The 19,167-nt window shown below is 48.7% G+C and overlaps 1 protein-coding gene across 2 annotated transcripts; it reads right to left on the bottom strand.

Annotated features, from left to right (window-relative positions):
- Positions 1-843: 843 nt before the first annotated feature.
- On the bottom strand, positions 844-16,749 carry RNF122 (ring finger protein 122). 2 transcript variants are annotated; one of them, XM_059909369.1, is made up of 6 exons: positions 16,310-16,749; positions 9,563-9,719; positions 4,332-4,377; positions 3,984-4,025; positions 2,228-2,307; positions 844-1,957 (listed from the first exon to the last, which is right to left on the bottom strand). In XM_059909369.1, the coding sequence occupies exons 1-6, from the start codon at positions 16,332-16,334 to the stop codon at positions 1,843-1,845; spliced, it is 465 nt and encodes a 154-aa protein (XP_059765352.1). In that variant the 5' UTR covers positions 16,335-16,749; the 3' UTR covers positions 844-1,842. The 2 variants fall into 2 exon arrangements, with proteins under 2 accessions (XP_059765352.1, XP_059765351.1); XM_059909368.1 differs by having other exon boundaries at positions 2,228-2,310.
- Between the last annotated feature and the right edge of the window lie 2,418 nt (positions 16,750-19,167).

The following is a 19,167-nucleotide window of genomic DNA, read 5'->3' on the forward strand; positions in this document are numbered from 1 at the left end:
TGGGGAAACACATGAGTTTGTGTTCTGTTTTACTGCAGCACTGATTTTTTTTTTTTTTTCTGTTAAAGACAAACAATAATGCATTTTACTTCTGAGATATTGTCTCAAATGACTTTTTTTAAAAGAAAATAAAATCTTGGCAGTATGAGGAAAAAATAAGAGATGCTGGGATGACCATTGGCCCTGCCCTGTTCCACTGAGCGGGGGCCAACCACAGCCCAGCTGCTCCCTGCTTGTGATGGCCACGAAAATTGTTCCTGGCTCTCTCCATCCATTTTGCAAACCCACGATCAACTCAGCACCCCTTTAAGACGTTGACAGAGCACTGTTGGAGGGCATGGGTGCCAGATCTGAGTGCAGCTGGGAACATAAAAAGTTAACAATACTTCTAGATGTAGTACACAGGGTAGGATGAGTCAGTGATTATCAGCTAGTGGGTAAGAAAAAAAGTCTAATCAGAGAAAGAAATCAAGCCTCTATAGTAGCAATGTGGACCTTTCCTGTGTTAAGAGCTCAGTGGCTTGAATTACAAGGAGAATTCTATGAATGACAAGTCTTGGTAGCTGAAATGCTGTGGTGCCATACATCAGCTTTCTTTAAAAATATTCTAGAAATCATGTGAATGAGCCTGGCTCAGTCAGGTCTTCAAGCATATTGATGTTAGTCCTAACCTATGCTGAACAGGTAATAATAAATACGAATTCTTGTCAAGGATCAGGCACCTTTGTGCACATGTATCTTTGCTCTGAGCATGGGAAAGTGAGAAGAGGCAGCTCGAGAACTTTGTTCCCTCTGTTGGCAGAAAAGGGCCAACGGACACAAGCCACAACCACAGGCAAAAGGTTAGAGAAACTTGTTATTAAATTTAATCTGCTTTAAATACATACCTTTTTCCCACCCTCACCCACTTGGGGGAGGAACAGAAAACCCCTACCCCTTCCATTTGGGGGATTCCATGTATAAAGCCTGAGATGGTAAGGATGAAGTATAAAAATACTATTTACAAAAGGGAAGAGGGTGTCCACCGTGACCTTAATATCCAGACACCCCCATCCCCAGGCCCCCCTTTTTGCTCCTTTAGAAAAAACCCCTGGGAATCCATTTGGGTGTAGACCAAGCCCTTCCTCTGGGGCGGTGGATACTCAAACCCCAACAGGGAATAGGAAGCTCTGAGATCAACCGAGGAACAGTGAACGGATAGCACCTCAGATCTAGGAGGGGCAAGGGGCTGCCCTCCACCCCCCTGTGGTCAGCAGGCCGGCCGGCCAGCCTTTGTTTCCATAGGTCCCATGTAAACATTGACTTTTCTTCTGTTCATCCCTGCTCTTTCCTATTTCCTACAGAGCCTCCCTCACTTCCACTGGAGGCACTTGGTTCCTCCATCTTTCCTTCCTTCCCTTCTAACCTTCCTCTGGAAGGAGTGGGGAGGGGGCGGGGAGGTCACAGGTGGGGCAGAGCCCATCTCATCCCTTCTTCTAGGTCAGGGCAGCTTGTCCTCCTCAGGGGAACCCTCAAGGGGGTGTGCTCCAAGTTCTTGGCCAAATAGGAATGGATTTCTTTTCCCAGAGCAGGGACAAAGCAGGCAGAGAGTCCAGTACCAGGATACAGTGGTCCTGATGGGCAAGACCATCAGAACTGAGTAGCAGGGAAGCAGGCTTCAGGAAGCAGAGAGGTGGGCAAGTCTAGTCTCACCCTGAGGCTGGAAGACCAGCCCTGCACCCCCGTCCCTCCAGGTGAGCATGCCCATCACCACCCGACAGTCTTGTTCACCGCGGCTTCGCGGGAGGACCAGGCACCCGCGAGGCTAGAGGTCTTCTCCAGGCCTTGGTACGGAGGCAGCACTCACACCAGCTCATCCAATAGGATCCCGATGCTCTGGGTGGCCTCTGAGGGACCAGCAATGGGCTTGTTACACATGGGGCAGACGCAGCGTACTTCCAGCCACTTCACCAGACACCTGCGGGCAAGAGACGACCTGTTTTTCCCTAAGAAGATACCAGTCTGCTCCAGCTGTCTTTTCACAGAGCCCAGCTGCTTCTCGGGACAAGAACCTCTCTATCCGCACCCCGGTCTAACCCCTCTGGCTTGCCTGGTGTCCAGACGGGATGAAGGGCATCACCGGCAAAGGGTAGATGGGAGGGGTCGGGATGGGAGGCTCTGGAAGATGCTCCCTGCTTCTTTCTTTCCAAGCCACCCCGGGACACACATCCCCACTGGGGACACTTACTTGCGGTGAAAGGCATGTTGGCATGAGAGCACACCCAGATCATCCTTCCCCTTGAAGTCTTCCAGACAGACTGCACAGGTCTGCTGTGGGAAGAAGGGGGCCGCGTGAGAGGAGAATGGGGGAGAGCCTCACTCCTCCATCCTGAATACCCAGCACCTCACCCTCACCCAAGAGAGAACTCACCCTGACAGGGCAGTAGCCATGAACCACAGGGGACCGCCTTAGATTTAAGTCGACCCAAATAAGAGGAAATTCAACACTTAGTTCCTCAGTCACACTAGCCACATTTCAAGTGCTCAGCAGCTGAGAAGTGGCTAGTGGTCCCCACACCGGATGGTCAGATAGAGAGCATTTTCTATCCTCAGATTTCCACTGGGCAGTGCTGTTATAGAGGAATCTTTTTTTTTTTTTTAAACTGAAGTATAGTTGAATTACAATGTTGTATTAATCTCTGCTGTACAGCAAAGTGACTCAGTTATACATATATGTGTTTTTTCATATTCTTTTCCATTATGGTTTATTATAGGATATTGACTATAATAGTTCCCTGTGCTATACAATAGGACCTTGTTGTTTATCCATTCTCTATATCATAGTTTGCACCTGCTAATCCCAAGCTCCCAATCCGTCCCTCCCCTACCCCCCTTCCCCTTGGCAAGCACAGGTCTGTTCTTTATGTCTGTGAGTCTGTTTCTGTTTCGTAGATAAGTTCATTTGTGTCATATTTTAGATTCCACATATAAGTGATATCACATGGTGTTTCTCTTTCTCTTTCTGACTTACCTCATTTAGGAGGATAATCTCTAGGTCCACCCATGTTGCTGTAAAGAGCGTTATTTCATTCTTTTTTATGGCTGAGTAGTTATGATTTTTAAGCCTTTCTAGCCTAGGACCTTTGGTGAGGGGGCACTTATCAGTAACTAAAGGATGGGGGTCTGGTGTATGGTTTACATTCTTTAAATCCAGCCTTACAACCCAATATATTATAACCCCTTCGATCCCAGCTGAATTATCTTCTAGAGGAGAGCTAAAGAAACACTGGAACTTGTGGACATCATGACAGTGGACCCCAAAAAGAGGGATGAAATGAGGCCACGTCCAGGCAGAGTCTTGTGTGTAGTGAGACCTGTGATCCTCCCCACTCAGACAACCACACACACGCTCTCTGCAGGAGTGTCCATGGTTATGGAAGGAAGTCTTGGGAAATGAGTTAGGTGACCCCAAAGGCATAGGTGGGAAAGGAAGAGGAAATGGTGTAGTCCTAAAGGAGTCAGAGTTGAGGGGCCCCAGGGAGTGGGTGTGATGGGGGAGGGGAGGGGAATGGAGGGAAACAGGGAAGAACCTCAGGGCTGGACACATGCATCAGATCCACAGTCACTAGGACAGAGCATACACAAAGGTAACCTCTTTCAGACCAAGACCTGGGGGGGTCTGAGCAGGGGAAAGTTGCTGAAATCTGGCATGGAGTGGTCTTACCGTCTTCCCCATTAAGATTATGCCTAGGGGGCTTCCTGGGGCCATGGGTTACTCCATGTATCCAAACCCTTTTGTGATCCTTTTGTTTTCTGCCTGTGCTGGTTCAGTTCCAGACATAACGGATTCTGCATATTGATCACCTCCTGGGATGAGTTTTATTTGGCCCAAGGAAATAGGAAGGCAGGGACTAAAAAGGTTCCTGAAAAGGTCAGGCTGAGATTGCTGGAGAAGGTTTGCCTTACCCGCTGGGCACTCCCACGACCTGTCCCAATGCACTCACCCCATATAACTGTAACTTCTTGGCATCACCTTTAAGCACCACCTGGGGAAAAAAGGGGAGGCCTGGTATCAGGAGCAACCAAACACAGAGGCCAGGTGGTATCAGCCGCCAAGGAAGGGAGCGAGTCCCTGGCCCCGCACAGGAGTGCCCCCGTGACCCTCCCGTGAAGGAGGAGGGCTTTGGGCCCTGCCTGGGCCCAGCCAGACTTGAGGACGGGGAAAGGAGTTAGCCTCAGAGGGGGCCAGAGGGGAGGCCAGGCCAGCTTAAACCCGCTCTCTGCCCGCACCCCCTCCCCAAGCAGGGCTAATAGTGGATGAAGTCTCGGGGCAACACGTAGACTTCATTTACCTCTTTATATCCGTACCGTTCGCTCTGTGCCTGGTTCCGGAGTTTGCTGGGGAAGCAAGAAAGAGGGGAGAGAAGAGGTCATTATGTCTTTGCACAAACAGCCATTCAGAGCAGGAGAGGCCGGCCGGCTGCTTGGGGCGTCCTTCTGGGGGTGGGGAGGTGTGCTTCCCATAGACACACGGAGTATGCACGGCGCCTTCTGCAGGTCACCAGACTGGGTTAAGGACTCAAGACTCTCACTCAGGTTCAACTGCCTCAAAACTCACTGCCAGCTCCCCCAGATTGGGGACGTCTCTGCAGAGCACCCTAATATTGAGTTGGCCAAAAAGTTCGTTCGGGTTTTTCGTCTGATGCAACGGGAAAACCCGAACGAACTTTTTGGCCAGCCCATAGTTCATTCACCCTCCCTGCTGTCTCTGGTAGGTCACTCACCTCCTTCAGGCTCCCCAAATATACAGATCAACCATCTGCTTGCTGACTGTACAGAAGTTAGATTTTTTTGGCCGTGCCACACAGCTTGCAGGATCTCAGTTCCCTGACCAGGGACTGAACCCACGCCCTCGGCAGTGAAAGCACGGCGTCCTAATCACTGGACCACGAGGGAATTCCCAGAAGTTAGATATTCCTAAGAGGGACATTTCCACCAAGCCAGGGCAGCAGGATAAAGTCTGTTGAGCCTGGGGAATTTTCCACTCAGAGAACACAAGTATTCTGGAACCAGAGCACACGCCTTCCCCACTTCACAGCACCAGGCCAACACAGGCAATCCCTTCTTTGTTTTCCTCTTTTTGTTTCAAGCTGGTGGCCCGCATACAACCGGACTCTCAATGGCCAAAACACAATGGCCAGAACACGCCGTTACTAATGGCAGGAGCATAATTGTGATGGAGGATTTGCTACGCCTGATCTCTGCACCAATTCCAAACAACTTCCAGGGGGAGAGACGTCCCTTTTTGCAGATGAGGAACACGGCGTCCAAAGAAGTTAAGTAACTTGCCCAAATGCCAGAGCTGGCTGGCAGCAGAGTCTGGATTTGAATCAAAGTCGATCTGATGACAGAGGCCGAGCTCTTCAACACACACTGTGGCCTGCTTCACCAATTAGGTGGCACATACCATGGTCCTGAGAATATGAGATGGTTTTGGGAAATGCCCTTTCATCAACAAGCCTCCGACTCTGAATGGCTTACTATGCAGATGGCTGGGACCATGATTACACATTGATCATAATTTTTTTTTTTTCTGTTTTATTTTCAGTGAGGGAAACCTTCTGAATTGCGCAGGGAGCTCTATGGCCTCCTGTACTTGGGAACTAGATGGGGCTTTCTCTCCCACGGATCATTTCAACCAAAGAGCTGCGTTATTGGAAGGAAACATCAGAAAGCCACCAGGTTAGGTAGGATAGGGGTAGCAAACCACGGCCTCCTGAGAGCCAAATCCAGCTGACTGCTTGCTTCATAGGGCCTAGAAGCTAAGAAAGGTACTTATTCTTAAATGACTGATAGCAGGAATCAAAAGAATATTTCATGCCATGTTAAAATTATATGAAACTCAAGTTCAATGCCTATAAAATTTTACTGGGGCAGAGCCACGTTATACTGGGTTGGCCCAAAAGTTCATTCAGGGGTTTCTACATCTTACAGAAAAACCCGATCTTTTTTTGGCCAACCCAATAGCTTAGGTACCGTCTATGGCTGCTTCTGCACAGTAGGTCTGGGTGGTTCAGACAGAGATCATATGACCCGCAAAGCCTATAATATCTGGCCTTTTGCAGAAAAAGATTGCTGGCCTGAGTTAGAGGAAGAGAATCTCCAATCACGAGCCTCAGTCGAAGGGAGCGAGGTAAGATGCCCCAAGAGCAACACCAAGATGCTGGAACCAGAGCGGAGGGGGGTGCAGAAGGTCTGGAACAGCCATGACTCATGCACAGCCAGGGGACAGATTAAGATCGGGCTGCCGCCACCTCCATGGCTCCTAACAGGTGGTCAGGGGACAGGTGGGGTGGGTGTCCCCCTGCCTTGGTCTGAGGGTGGCATCGGACAGTTTCTGGTCATTGGAGGGTTGGGCTAAGGGCCTAACCAGGGCTTGCACCGTTCCACCCTTACCTTTGCACTTTCATATATACACTGTGTCCCCACTTCCAAATGAGAGGGGCGGGGAAGGATGTACCCAAAGCTTAAGTGATCAAGTGCGACCTGCCTGACACTGGGTTAACCTGGGGAAGAAAGAAAGTGATCGCATCGCCGGGGTGCTCACAGCCGCCTTCTGAGGGAGACACTGTTGCTCTGTTAGCAGGTATGCACAGAGTAAATAAGGAAGTGGTGAGGAGTCCACTCCCTGACTCAGAGCGAGGGGTTGTCCATCTCTTGAGCCTCGCCTGCAACATGGCTACACCTACGGAGTACGTGCAGGGCCTTTCTGCTTGCTGTGTCGTAGGGTGCCTGGGGTGCCCTCCTTCTCCACCCTCGGCCCTTCCATCTGCCTGGCTCCCTTTAATGGTCTCACCTGAGGCTCCTCCAAAAGCCTGACTCTTAGAGCCTCAGACTATCTGTCGGAACAGTCAAGCGCTTCAGGGCCACATTCTATATTCACTCTGCATGTAGATTTCCATATCAGGAAGGTATAGATTGTGATGAAATGGGGCCAAAAGGGTTGCAAGGGAAACAAAGCAAAAAGCAGAGATCCTGGGCCACCCCAGCAGGGGACGGAGTGCCAACAACTCTGGACAGGTGGCCTTCTCAGCTGTTGGGTGAGCAAAGCAACTAAAAATACCCTGAATTCAATGAGACCATTTCTAGCCGCTGCCAGTGGGCTCTCCCCAGCTTTTCCCTTTTGCAACAAACAATGCAGCCAGGTCCTGAAAATAATGGTTCCTTTCCTGCCCAGTTGTACTTCACGGGCCCCTCCATCCTGTGTAGGGCAGAGATCAGCTCCTGCGGTCGGGGGTTGGGAGTCAGGGAGACAGAGAGAGGGGGAGCTGGGGAGCAGAGGCTGGCCTTGGCCGATGAGCTCACCAGGTCAGGAGGGGGGTCACGGGCCTATTTTGGCTGAGGAGGAAACCGAGAAGCAGGGAGAGGAAGTGGCTTCTGTGCTTGTGTGTCTTTCTATATATAGACACTCCCAGGCTGCCACATGCCAGCAAGCCAGGGTCAAGCTGGCTTCGGGCAGGCTGCAGGACAGAGGGCAGGGTGGCAAAGGGGCAGATTACTGCAGGAGGAACAGGTGGCGCCGAGCAGCCCCGCAGTGGGGAAAGCTTCTGGTATCATGTGGTTGCAGCTCTGTTCTTTAACTCCAGCCAAACAAAAAATAAATCAGCCATACCCAGAGCTCCCAGCCCGTCCTTCTGCAGGACCACGATCTCTAGCTGCAAGGGGGTGGCCATGGATGCCACAGCTGTTCCCATTCAAGGAAGAGAAATCAGAGAAGACCAACATCTAGAATCTGAAAGACTCTCCCTAATTGTCATCAGACTAGCTCACCTCTCCATCTTCCTGGATATAGGACCTGCGGCAGATCTTTTACTGTCTGAGCATGCATTTCCTCATTTATGAAGCAGAAGCAGGCTGATACCGAAACTGGAGGCAAGTTCTGAGGACTAAGTAAGCTAAATGTTTTACAAAATGCTGACCATGATGCCTGGCACACAGAAGGCACCTGGTAAAGAGTAGCTAAAGCCCTAAGATCACACCTGTTAGTGGCAGCATCAGGAAATGAAGCCCGGTCACCCACATACTGGCTCAGAGTGATTTTGTAGATTTTCTTCTCTTGACCACGTTTGCAGCCTGGCATGGGTGTGCCTCTGTGTGTGTGTGTGCAGGGGCCGAACAGAGTTGGTTTTACAGCCTCCTGCCAGCGTCACACAAAAATCTTTGCTATGTCTCCATCTTCCGTCTCTGGGGAGTTGCATAAATTGCTTCATATGGGGAGAGCGCAGTGGTTGGTGGTCAGGAAGACGAAAGAGTTTGCAGAAGAAAACTTAGGCTTGGGGAAAGGGGAGGGGTGGTGAGATACAGGAAATCTACCCTCACTTACTAATTAGATGCAAATTTTAGACTCTACCTCTTCTGCAAAGACTTGTAAGTGGAAAATTTCAGTCCTGGGGGCTTTCTAAAGTCCTGAGAAAGAAGGAGCCCAAGGTAGTGGATGGGGAGTACAAGAGAGCAGGGCCCACGGGCACCTCCCCTTCTTAAGAGGGAGCTCCTCCAGCCCGGGGAATCCGGACAAGTGTCTACTTTCCCTCTAGCCTCCTGCCAGGTGAAGCACTCAAACCCACTGGGACATCTCAGTGGGGAACAGGAACTCCTTTTTCCTTTGTCTTAATTTAATCTTCTTAGGTGATTTGATCAGACGCCAGCCTAGACCCCAGCTGACATCCGTCTACCCAGGCGTTGGGTGATCATGTGTTTGTGTATGTGGGGTTGTGTGGCTTGGTTATCACAATGGCTCTCAGGACCATTAGCACATTCTAATGGTCAGGGGTGTCCAGTGTTGCCCAAAGCACAAGACAGTCCCATACAATGAGCAATTGTAAATACGAGTAGGGCACCCTAGTCAGAAACACTACTGTATTTTCCACTCTGAATACCAGGCATGCCCCACATTTTTTTTTTTTTTTTTTTCCCTGCCCCACATTTTTGATAGAAAACAGCCACCAGTTCCCTTGTCTGCAAGTGAAGAAAACAGTTCCTGGAGCTTGGCTAGCACTGCCACGCTCAAGAAGTGATGGTTTTCAGTTTTTTCTCTTTCAAACATAAGAGCTTACAAGGCAGAACAAACAAGCAGCTCTGCAGACACCAGCTTGCTAATATTAGCATCTGGAGGGATGACAGCAGGATTTCCCAGGAAGGCAGAGGATCATGACATTGGTGTAACGATGCCTCCCATCCCTGGCCATCCAGAGAGTGTGAATGGGCGGAGAGAGACGGCTAGGGACCACTGATGATATTACTTGGACAGTCATTCTAGGCAACCTGAGAATAACTGGCCAAAGGGTGGGAATGCAGCATGACCCATGTTGACCTTATATGCTCTCCAACAACTTGATAGGCTGATGTAAATAGAAACACCAGGCCTCAGGGGCCCAGCCAGGGGCAGGACTAAGTCCTGTCCTCAAAGCAGCGGCCCCAGCTGGAGGCTGGTGACTCTGTGACCGGAGCCTCGCTCAGTTCACCCTCCCCATGGCCGCCGCCTCCTAGACTCCCCCAACCCCAGGTCAGCCAGCAAGCCACCCACCTGATAAAATAGCAGCAGAAGATGAGGCTGAGCATGAAGACGAAGATGCCTGTGCCAAAGATGACCATGTAGATGTTGAGGGGAAGGTCTTGGAAACTGATGGGTGGCATTGAGCAGGACTTGTTGGTGCTCACCAGTCCCAGGCCGCAGAAACACCCTGCAAAGAACGGGGAGGGAAAGTATTACGACAGTGGGAAATTGACAGTGGGAAATTTACCATCGGGGCCACTCTGTGTGAGCAAGGATGCAAGGAGAAATGGCAAACCTCTGACTCGGGGGCTTACTTTTTTTTTTTTTTTTTTTTTAATTGGAGTAGAGTTGATTTACAATGTAGTGTTAGTTGCTGGTGTACAGCAAAGTGATTCAGTTATACATATACATATATTCTTTTTCATATTCTTTTCCATGATGGTTTATCACAGAATATTGAATATAGTTCCCTGTGCTATACAGTAGGTGCTTGTTCTTTATCTATGTTATATACAGTAGTTTGTATCTGTTAATCCCAAACTCCTAATTTACCCTTCCCTGATTCCCTTTCCCCTTTGGTAACCATAAGTTTGTTTCTGTGTCTGTGAGTCTGTTTCTGTTTTGTAAATAAGTTCACTTGTATCATATTTTAGATTCCACATACAGGTGATATCATATGCTATTTGTCTTTCTCTGACTTACTTCACTTAGTATGATCATCTCTAGGTCCATCCATGTTGCTGCAAATAGTGTTATTTCATTCTTTTTTATGGCTGAGTGATATTCCATTATGTATATATGCCACATCTTCTTTATCCATTCATCTGTGGATGGAGACTTGGATTGCTTCCATGTCTTGGCTATTGTAAGTACTGCTGCTGTGAACATTAGGGTGCATGTATCTTTTCGAATTAGAGTTTTCTCCAGATATATGTCCAGGAGTGGGATTGCTGGATCATATGGCTATTTTTAGTTTTTTAAGGAACCTCCATACTGTTTTCCGTAGTGGCTGCACCAATTTACATTCCAGGGGCTTATATCTGTACCCTAGTTCCAACACTTACTAGCTACATCATCTTGGGTAAATTATTTAACCAATCTACAAAATGGGATCATACACACAGTACTTAAACCAGCATCCCCATCTAGGGGATCAAGGATTCAGGCAATGGGCGGAAAATGGAAAACTCACTTCCATCAGGGAGAAGCCTATACAGTGCAGTAGCAAAATGAAGAGCCTTAGGTGAGGAAAGGTACACTTGGGCTCCAATCCCACCTCTCCCTAGCTATGTGACCTTTAGGAAATTACCTCGCTAAGCTCCACTTTGTCACAGGAAAACAAGCAATGTGCAGAGAGGACCGAAAACGATGGTGTAAGAAATACGCTTTGTAAATTGCAAAGTGCAGTTGCAAAGGTCATTTGTCATTATTAAGCTACCTGCTCCAGAAGCCAAACTGCACCAGGACCAGAATAGAAATTGCTCACTCTGAGGCTGGGCCAGCATTCCAGAAAGGGGCAGGGGGTGAGGGCTGGGAGCTACAGCTAACTTTTACTGGCCACCTTCCCCCTTTCTACTCAAAGCCTTGCCGTGCAGTCCCCTAATGGCAGTGGCATCCCCAGAGCTCGTCAGAAATGCAGACTCTCCGGCCCACCCCCACTGAAATGAATCAGAATCTGTTACAGTTTAACAAGGTCCCTTTAGCTTGGGAAGCACTGGTGGCCACTGGATGCTTCCCTTTCTCACATGACTCAGGGGTAAATCCTGATTGGTCCAAAGGTGGTAATCACCTTGTCCTTGCCAGGGGTTTGGTTTTGGGGTATGTATGTGACAGGGCTCTGGCTGAAGAAACAAAGAGCAGGTCTGTTGGAAAAGACAAGATTTTCTTTTTTTTGGGGGGGGGAGTCACATCTCTCCAAAACACCTGGAAGGGTGGCAGCCAAGTTATAGCTGGAAAGAGAGAAGTTCAATATCAAGCTGGTGGCAGAGAGGACAAGGAAAGAAGAAAGATGTTGTCAGTTGAGTTGCTGGATTAAGCAATCCTAGAGCCACTATCTTGGGACTGCTGGTTCTGAGAATTAGTAAATTTTCTATCATGTTTATAAAGAAAGAAAGAAAAAAAAAGATAGGATTTAACCACAAGCCAGTTGAGTGTTTTTTCCTGTTTGCAGGCAAAAAATATCAATGATCTGAAAGGTAAGCCTCAAACTCTTGGATTTCAGAAAGTGCTGGGACAAGAAGGCTAGACTTTACCATACACCTGCTATCACCCAAGCACATTCTCATGCTATAACTTAACCTTTGTAATAAGGCCACTGTGAAATGTTACTCCCCACCCCGCCATGGGGAAAAAAGACTCAATCATCATTAAACAATGTGTCTACAGTCAAACAGCTAAGAAGGCCTGGCTTCAAAGCCCTCTGGGGAATTCCCTGGTGGTTCAGTGGTTAGGACTCCATGCTTTCACTGCCGAGGGCGCGGGTTCAATACCTGGTCAAGGAACTGAGATCCTGCGAGGTGTGAGGGGTGGATGAACCTCTAGACTCAAGCCCTCAATGTGGGTTTTAAGTACTTTCCTGACATCGTGGTTAGGAGCCAGACCACCATTAATACACTTTGGAATCCTACACCGTAATTAGCGAAGCGACCCCAACTCAGCGGAAGACTGGCTTGAAAGACTGGAGTCATCTTTGAACTCATACATCTCAGCCCTCCTCATCCCCGAGATCAATCTAGTGATCGATATAATGCACCTCCCTCCAAATCTCTTTCAGATTGTGTGCCAACTGTACTGCCAAGTCTCTATTCCAGACAGACTTGGAGCCCAATTCTACTCCAAGTGCCTATTAATTGATGTCTAGTCCCTCCTCTAATTTAGCCCACATGTCTGACATTTCCTTCCACTTGGTTTCTAACATGTGTTTCCCAGACTCATGACTGGCTTCAAGTCCTCCTAAACACGCGTGCACTGGGTCCCCTCTTTACTGCCCTGACTCAGTATCCTCCAGCATCACCCCAGGTGGGCCAGCCTCCTCTCTAATTCTTGCCCATCTCTGTCTTCAGCTGCCTCCACACCTTTGTTCATGAAGCTTTCTCTGCCTGAAACTCCCTCTCCTTCCCCAAAGTCCCCCAAACCTGGTCTTTGTGATATTCCAGGGACTCCCCCACCCCGAAATCTATAGTGCTCACAGCCTGTATCATGTGTTCCGGCTCTGGCACACTCCGTAACTGTCTTATGTTGCCCCACTGTTCCTAGAATCAACTTCATTTAACTCGAACAGGCATTAAGCAGTGATTACATGACAAGTACCACAACAGACATTGAAGATAAAAAAGCAAAGAAGAAAGACAAGATGATTTTATCGTCTAGGGAAGAAGACAGACACAAAGGTTTTCACCATACAAAGTGAGGCCCATAGTAGAGGTGTGATTATATACAATCCTGAGATCAGAGATGAGGAGTTCTAACAAGCCTGAGTGCTCCTAGGTCTAAGGACAGCGACATGGACTTTTGTACATTCTCCAGTGCCTACCCTCGTGTTTGGCTTGTTTTCAATAACTGGTTAACAGATAAATAACTCCTGATTTTTCTCAAGACGATCTGGTCATCTTGGCAAAAGCTCTCACTTCAAAGTAAGGAGACTGAAGTTTGGGAAAATTGCCCAGAAACTGCCCTCAGCTAACAGATGACCAGTCAACCAACAAGTACTGCTGCTGGCTTGATTTACACACTGACCTAGACACTGTGGGGAAACAAAAAGTAAAAGTAGTTCTTATCCTGAAAGACTTTTTGGCTAAAGTTGGAAAAAAATTAATTCGCTACTAAACTTTGCTCAGCCCTTGCTTCTGAGCCTCCAGCTTGGGTTAGAAAGTTCTTACCACCCCTTCACCCTCCACTTAAATATTTGATCTCTGTGGGCCAAAGGAGATCAATTTTCCATGAAGACATCATGGTGGGCTGGCCAGGGAGGGACAATTTTCCGTCTACTCGAAAAGGGCCTTTGGGCTTCTCTTCCATGGAACTCTGTCCTCAATGCCAAGAGGTCTTCTTCCCCACCAGGCACTCTCCCTAATCCCTGTCTCATCAATTGTTGATGCTGTAAGAGGGTCTAACCCTCAACCTGCCTTTGCTCTCCACGCACCTTTTATGAGCTGGATCCTGGCATCTTTAGGGTCCCAAAGAACTTCACTGGGTTCCCGGTTCTGGGAACTTGCACAGCAAAGGCCATAGCGAATACAGAGGGTTTACATGTATTCACTCTGGAGGCACTCTGGCCTCAGCACTTTATCAGTTTATCTTGACCAGGTTATCTTGCTGAGAGAAGCTTCCCCTGGGGCTCCAGGATTGAGTCAGTGAGTTTGGGACTTTCTGTGATAAAGAAGTATGGGTGAGAAGAGCTTCATAGCTGAGAAGAGATGGTCCATTTGCTTGCATTCTGATTAAAAAGAAGTGAGAAAAGTATACCTTGGGCTAAAAACTGACAGTGGAGTAGTTTTTCCTCTAAACTTCTAAGGACAGAATACCAAGCCCAGGAAAGAGGGGCTTTAGATATTTTTCACAAAGGTGTGGGGAGGAGGATTGCTTCCTCACTGGAGTCAGAACAGTCATCTCTCTGTCACTTTAAGAAGTGACAAGAGGGACTTCCCTGGTGGCGCAGTGGTTAAGAGTCCGCCTGCCAGTGCAGGGGACATGGGTTTGAGCCCTGCTCCCGGAAGATCCCACATGTCGCGGAGCAACTAAGCCCGTGCGCCACAACTACTGAGCCTGCGCTCTAGAGCCTGTGAGCCACAACTACTGAGCCTGCGCTGTAGAGCCCGCGTGCTTAGAGCCCGTGCTCTGCAACAAGAGAAGCCACCCCAATGAGAAGCCCGGGCACCGCAACTAGAGAAAGCCTGCACGCAGCAACGAAGAACCAATGCAGCCAAAAATAAATAAATAAATTTTTTAAAAAACTATTGAAAAAAAAAAAAAAAAAGAAGTGACAAGAACAGGGAACTATATTCAGTATCCTGTGATAAACCGTAATGGCAAAGAATATAAAAAAAGGAGTGTCTATATGTGTAATAACTGAGTCACTTTGCTGTACAGCAGAGATGGACACAACATTGTAAATCAGCTACACTTCAGTAAACAAAAAAAAAATGAAAAAAAAGAAGTGAAAAGAAACACAACACTGTAAATCAACTATACTTCAATAAAAATTAAATAAATTAAAAAAAAAAAGAAGTGAAAAGATAAAGCAGCAAGTCCTCTGCTGGTCTAAACCCTCACAGGAAAGGGGGCTGCCCAGAAAAACCACCTTGGTTCTTCTCCTGAAGTCTGTTCCATTGTTTCCGCCGACCTATGAAAGCCTTGACATCAGAATGTTTCGTGTCTGAGCAGCGGGCCGGGAGCTGGAGTGACGTCAAGAGAAGGGCTGGCCAAGAAAGACCAGTGGATCTGGGAAACGCTTCTCCTTCCCAGCCAACAGGAATCTTTCCCAGATGCTGGGATGCACCGTCCTTCCTCACCCCACCCCCTCGTCCCCACTCCAGCAATGCTGCCGATCACACACACTGCTTGGTTCATTTTCAGGAAATCAGATCCTACCAGCAAGAGGAAGAGGGGGATGGGGGCCCCTTATACACATGCTGCCCAAACCCTGCCTTAAAACAAAAGCCTCTTGAAATAATTAATGCAAGATCTGGCAAGAGTCTGCTCTCAAGAATGGATTTTTTTTTCCCCCCTAACTAGCCAGCCTACCCTACTCAGGGATAAGGCCTGCTGCTTTGGTCCCCCCCGGTCCCCTTCCCCCTTTCACCAGAAGAAGTGCCTCCGCCGCGCTTCCCCCTTTCACCAGAAACTCTCCAAGCTTTAGAACAACGCAGTCAAGATTCTAGGGCCACTGGAGAGTACTAGGAGCCAAAGTTTTGAACTGACCCGTACAGAAGGGCCCTCTTTTCAGGTAGCCTGGGCGAGGAACCAGACCCAAGCCCAACCTCTACGCATCACCTGAACCGCTAAAAGCCTCAGGTGGGGTGAATTTAGCATCACCCAGGCCGGGGTGGGAGGGGTGATCGGGTCTGGAGGCGCGGCCACCGCCGAGGCACAGGAGCTAGTACTGTGGTCTGGCCTTGGGGCCCGTGAGCACAGCTCCCCAGGCAAGCCCTGCTCTCAAGGGTAGCCGGGCGCCGAAAACTCTGCAAGGCTTTATCAATCCAATAAAGCCACGCTCATTAGTCCGGCGTCTTCCACCGTCACAAAGCCCCCAAGCCGCCGGTGCGAAGCCAACAAAGGCGCAGAGGAAGCCGCCCCGGCGCGCCGCCCCGCACGCCGCACTGTATACATATTTAAAATAGCCTGAAAAGTTTCAGGCCAGGAACTTGAGCTCCCTCTAGGAGATGAGCCCGAGCGCGGATTTAATTCTCCTCCGACAACCACAACAAAGAACAGAGTTTGAGCGCACAAAGGCAAGGGAAGGGGGTAGGAGTGCGAAGCCGCCACACAAAGGCCGGGAACCCCTCGGCTCCCACGCCCCCCCCCCCGGCCCGCCCGCCCGCCCGCCGCCAGCTCAAGAGATCCTTCCCAGCCCTGGAGTTAAACCTGAATTTCCCCCCCCCCCCCAAATTCCGCGGTGTGCAGAGCAGAGTCGGGCGCCAGGACGCCTCCCCGCCGGTCCCGTTTCAGGAAAAACTTGGCTCGAGAGGGAGAACGAGCCCTCGGATCTGAAGGCTGGCGCCCCGCTCTCCGCGTCTCCGGCCGGCTCCGCGCCCCTCGCCCTCCCGGCCCGGGACTCACCGTTACACCACTGGAATGGGTGCATCAATGAACTCTCGGCTGGCTTCCTCGGGCGAACGAACGCAGGCGGCGGGTCTGGCAGGCGGGATGGGCGCGCCGGCTGGCGGGGTCGCAGGAGGGGCGGATGCGGTGCGCGGCTGCCGCCTTCCTCTGCAAGTCGAACTCCCTCCGCAGCGGGGGGCTTCGGCGAGGTGGGTTTTAGAGCAACAAAGAGGAAAGAAGAGAAAACAAACAGAAAGGCCCCCGGATCAAAGCACCGCGGAGGAAAGGCAGGAAGGGCCCCGGGGCTGGTGGGGGGCGGGGAGCTGCGGGGCGCCGCAGGGCCTGGTGGAGGCGCCCGGTGGGCAGAGGAGGGAAAAGCCTTAGCGCGAGGCGCGATCCAGTTGCCTGGGCGCAGAGGGGAGAAGCCAGGGACTTCGAAACTGACACGGTGCGCGCACGCCCCCCTCCCTTATACTCCCCCTCCCCCTGCCCCGGGAAACTCCGCCCCCCCGCCGTCACCCGCCCTCTGGCCAATGGGAGCCTTTCTCTGGTCCCCGGGCATTATTTGCAGGTCTGCCCGGATCGGAGGGTGGGGAGCATCTTTGCTCCTCGGGCGCCTTCCCCCTTCACCTTCCCAGTCCTCGGGATACTTGAGTCGAGAAAGAAGCGCGCAGCGCGGTGGGATGGCCGGAGCAGCCGGGGCCAGCCTCCCCCGCTAGGAAAGCGGAGGAAACGGAACAATTAGTGCCACATTGTTTTCTGCCTCCAGATCTGTTACTGTTTAGCATTTCTATAGCTCTTTGAGAAGCCAGCTCCGGGGAGTGGTTACATTTCTGCCCAGAGGGCAAGAACTTGGTCCTAGGTGGCAGCTCGCACGTTCCTTTGCTGGCTTCCAAAGAGGGAACTTTGCAGCAACAAGGTTGGACCCAGAGATTATCATGCTAAGTAAAGTAAGTCAGATAAAGACAAATATCGTATGATAAACCTTATATGTGGAATCTAAAAAAAAATGATACAAATGAACTTAATTACCAGACAGAAATAGACTCACAGACAGAAAACAAAGTTATGGTTGGTTACCAAAGGGGAGAGGGAGGGATAAATTAAAAGTTTGGAATTAACAGATACACACTACTATAGATAAAATAAACAACAAGGACCTACTGTATAGCACAGGGAACTATATTCAACATCTTGTAATAACCTATAATGGAAAAGAATCTGAAAAAGAATATCTGAATCACTTTGTTGTACACCTGAAAGTAACACAACATTGTAAATCAACTATACTTCAATAAAATAAATAAGTAAATAAAATAATAAAATAAAATAAATAAAATTGCTGAATAGAATTCTGTTGTATGACTATAACACAACTTTTTTGTCTGTTCACCAGTTGTTGGATATTTGAGTTATTTCCAGTTTGGGGCTATTAAAAATAAAGGTTTTCAGAACAAAACAAACAAAAAACAAAAGAGGGAACTGAAGCCAGGATTTGAAGCAGATGAATTAGGAAGGTGAGATCTGGAAAGTGCTTTAGCTGTCTTCTTATTTTTGGAGAGCCGTCACCCCACCACCCGCCCCCAGTTTTATAAACAAGGAGCTAAGGCCTGAAGCTTAAGCTTAAGGTAGACTTATCAGGGCTCTAAGCTCCTGAGCAGCAGAATCAAACCCAGATATCCACATTGGCAATACCATAAGGGCAGCATCTTCAGCATCTAGCACCACACAGGTGTTGAAGAAATAGTACTTGGAAGAAAGGCTGAATCTCTTAATTTTCTGTCCAACGTGATGATTTCTTTTACCTGACATTGCATTGTTTCTTTCTGTCTCTCTTTCTTTCCCTTTCTTCCTGCCTTTCTTTCTTTATCTCCCTTCCTCCCTCCTTTCTCTTCTTTCCTTCCTTTCTTCCTTCCTTTATCTTCCTTTCTTCCTCTTTCTTTCTTTCTTTCTCCCTCCCTTCCTTCCTTCCTTTCTTTTCTTTCTTTCTCTCTCCTTCTTTTTCTATCTTCCTTTCCTTCTCCCTCCCTCCCTCTGTCCCTTCATTTGTCTCTTCCTCTGCCTCCTTTTTCCTTGCTTTGTCTTTCTGTCTTTCATTTTTTCAGAACACATTCACTACGAGCCTACTTTATGCCAAGAACTGTTTCACTGGAGACCCATCAATGTCCTCAAGCCTGCTCTCCTGGGATTTACATTGCATGAGGAGGTAAACAGTAAGCAAGCAAGAAAACAAATAAGAATGACTCAATCTAATCTTCCTATTAGACTTAATGTCTTAATTGAAGGTAAGTACTTTCCCTGACTCTTGAGAGTTTGTAACACTCAGATAAGACTATGAGGATCAGTACTTTGTCATTTAAAAGCATGATGGTTAAGGTATCAAATGACTTGGCCAAGATCACTTAGCAATCTGCAAAAATAGTTCAGCACTTACGTAATTGTCTGAAAACAGTTGTTTTTCTTTATGAGCTACTCTGGAAGGGCATCATGGACAGATCCAACTAATTTCATCTCCTAATTGGACAATTACAAAAGCTTCCTAATTGGTCTCTCTGTCTCTAGTCTGTGTCTTAGACTTTAGAGCCTGCAAGAATCACTGTTATGTGAGAGATGTTACATAGGCAGACTCCCGGGTCTCAAGCCTGGAGATTCTGATTCAGTAGTTAAAGGTGGTCCCCAGAAGTGTTCATTTACCATGCCTTCCCCGCTCCATCACCAAATTCTCATGCAGTTATGCTGAAAGAAATAATGCTCTGATCTTACTCTCAAATCCATCCTCTCTGCTGGCCCCAGAGTTATCTTTCTAAAATATAAGTCTCATCATTTCTTTCTCTTGCTCAACAATGTCTATTGGTTCCTGGTGTTTACAGGACAAA

This window comes from Balaenoptera ricei, chromosome 21, assembly GCF_028023285.1.
Source record: "Balaenoptera ricei isolate mBalRic1 chromosome 21, mBalRic1.hap2, whole genome shotgun sequence".
Taxonomy (NCBI): Eukaryota; Metazoa; Chordata; class Mammalia; order Artiodactyla; family Balaenopteridae; genus Balaenoptera; species Balaenoptera ricei.

Bases quoted from the DNA above. Each gene is read 5' to 3' on its own strand.
- RNF122 (XM_059909368.1), bottom strand. From the start codon at position 16,334: ATGCACCCATTCCAGTGGTGTAACG. The intron at 4,026-4,331 runs GTAAATGAAGTC...TTTTTTCCCCAG, and splicing joins AACGGTACGGATATAAAGAG to GTGGTGCTTAAAGGTGATGC. The intron at 1,958-2,227 runs GTAAGTGTCCCC...TCTTGCCCGCAG, and splicing joins CAACATGCCTTTCACCGCAA to GTGTCTGGTGAAGTGGCTGG.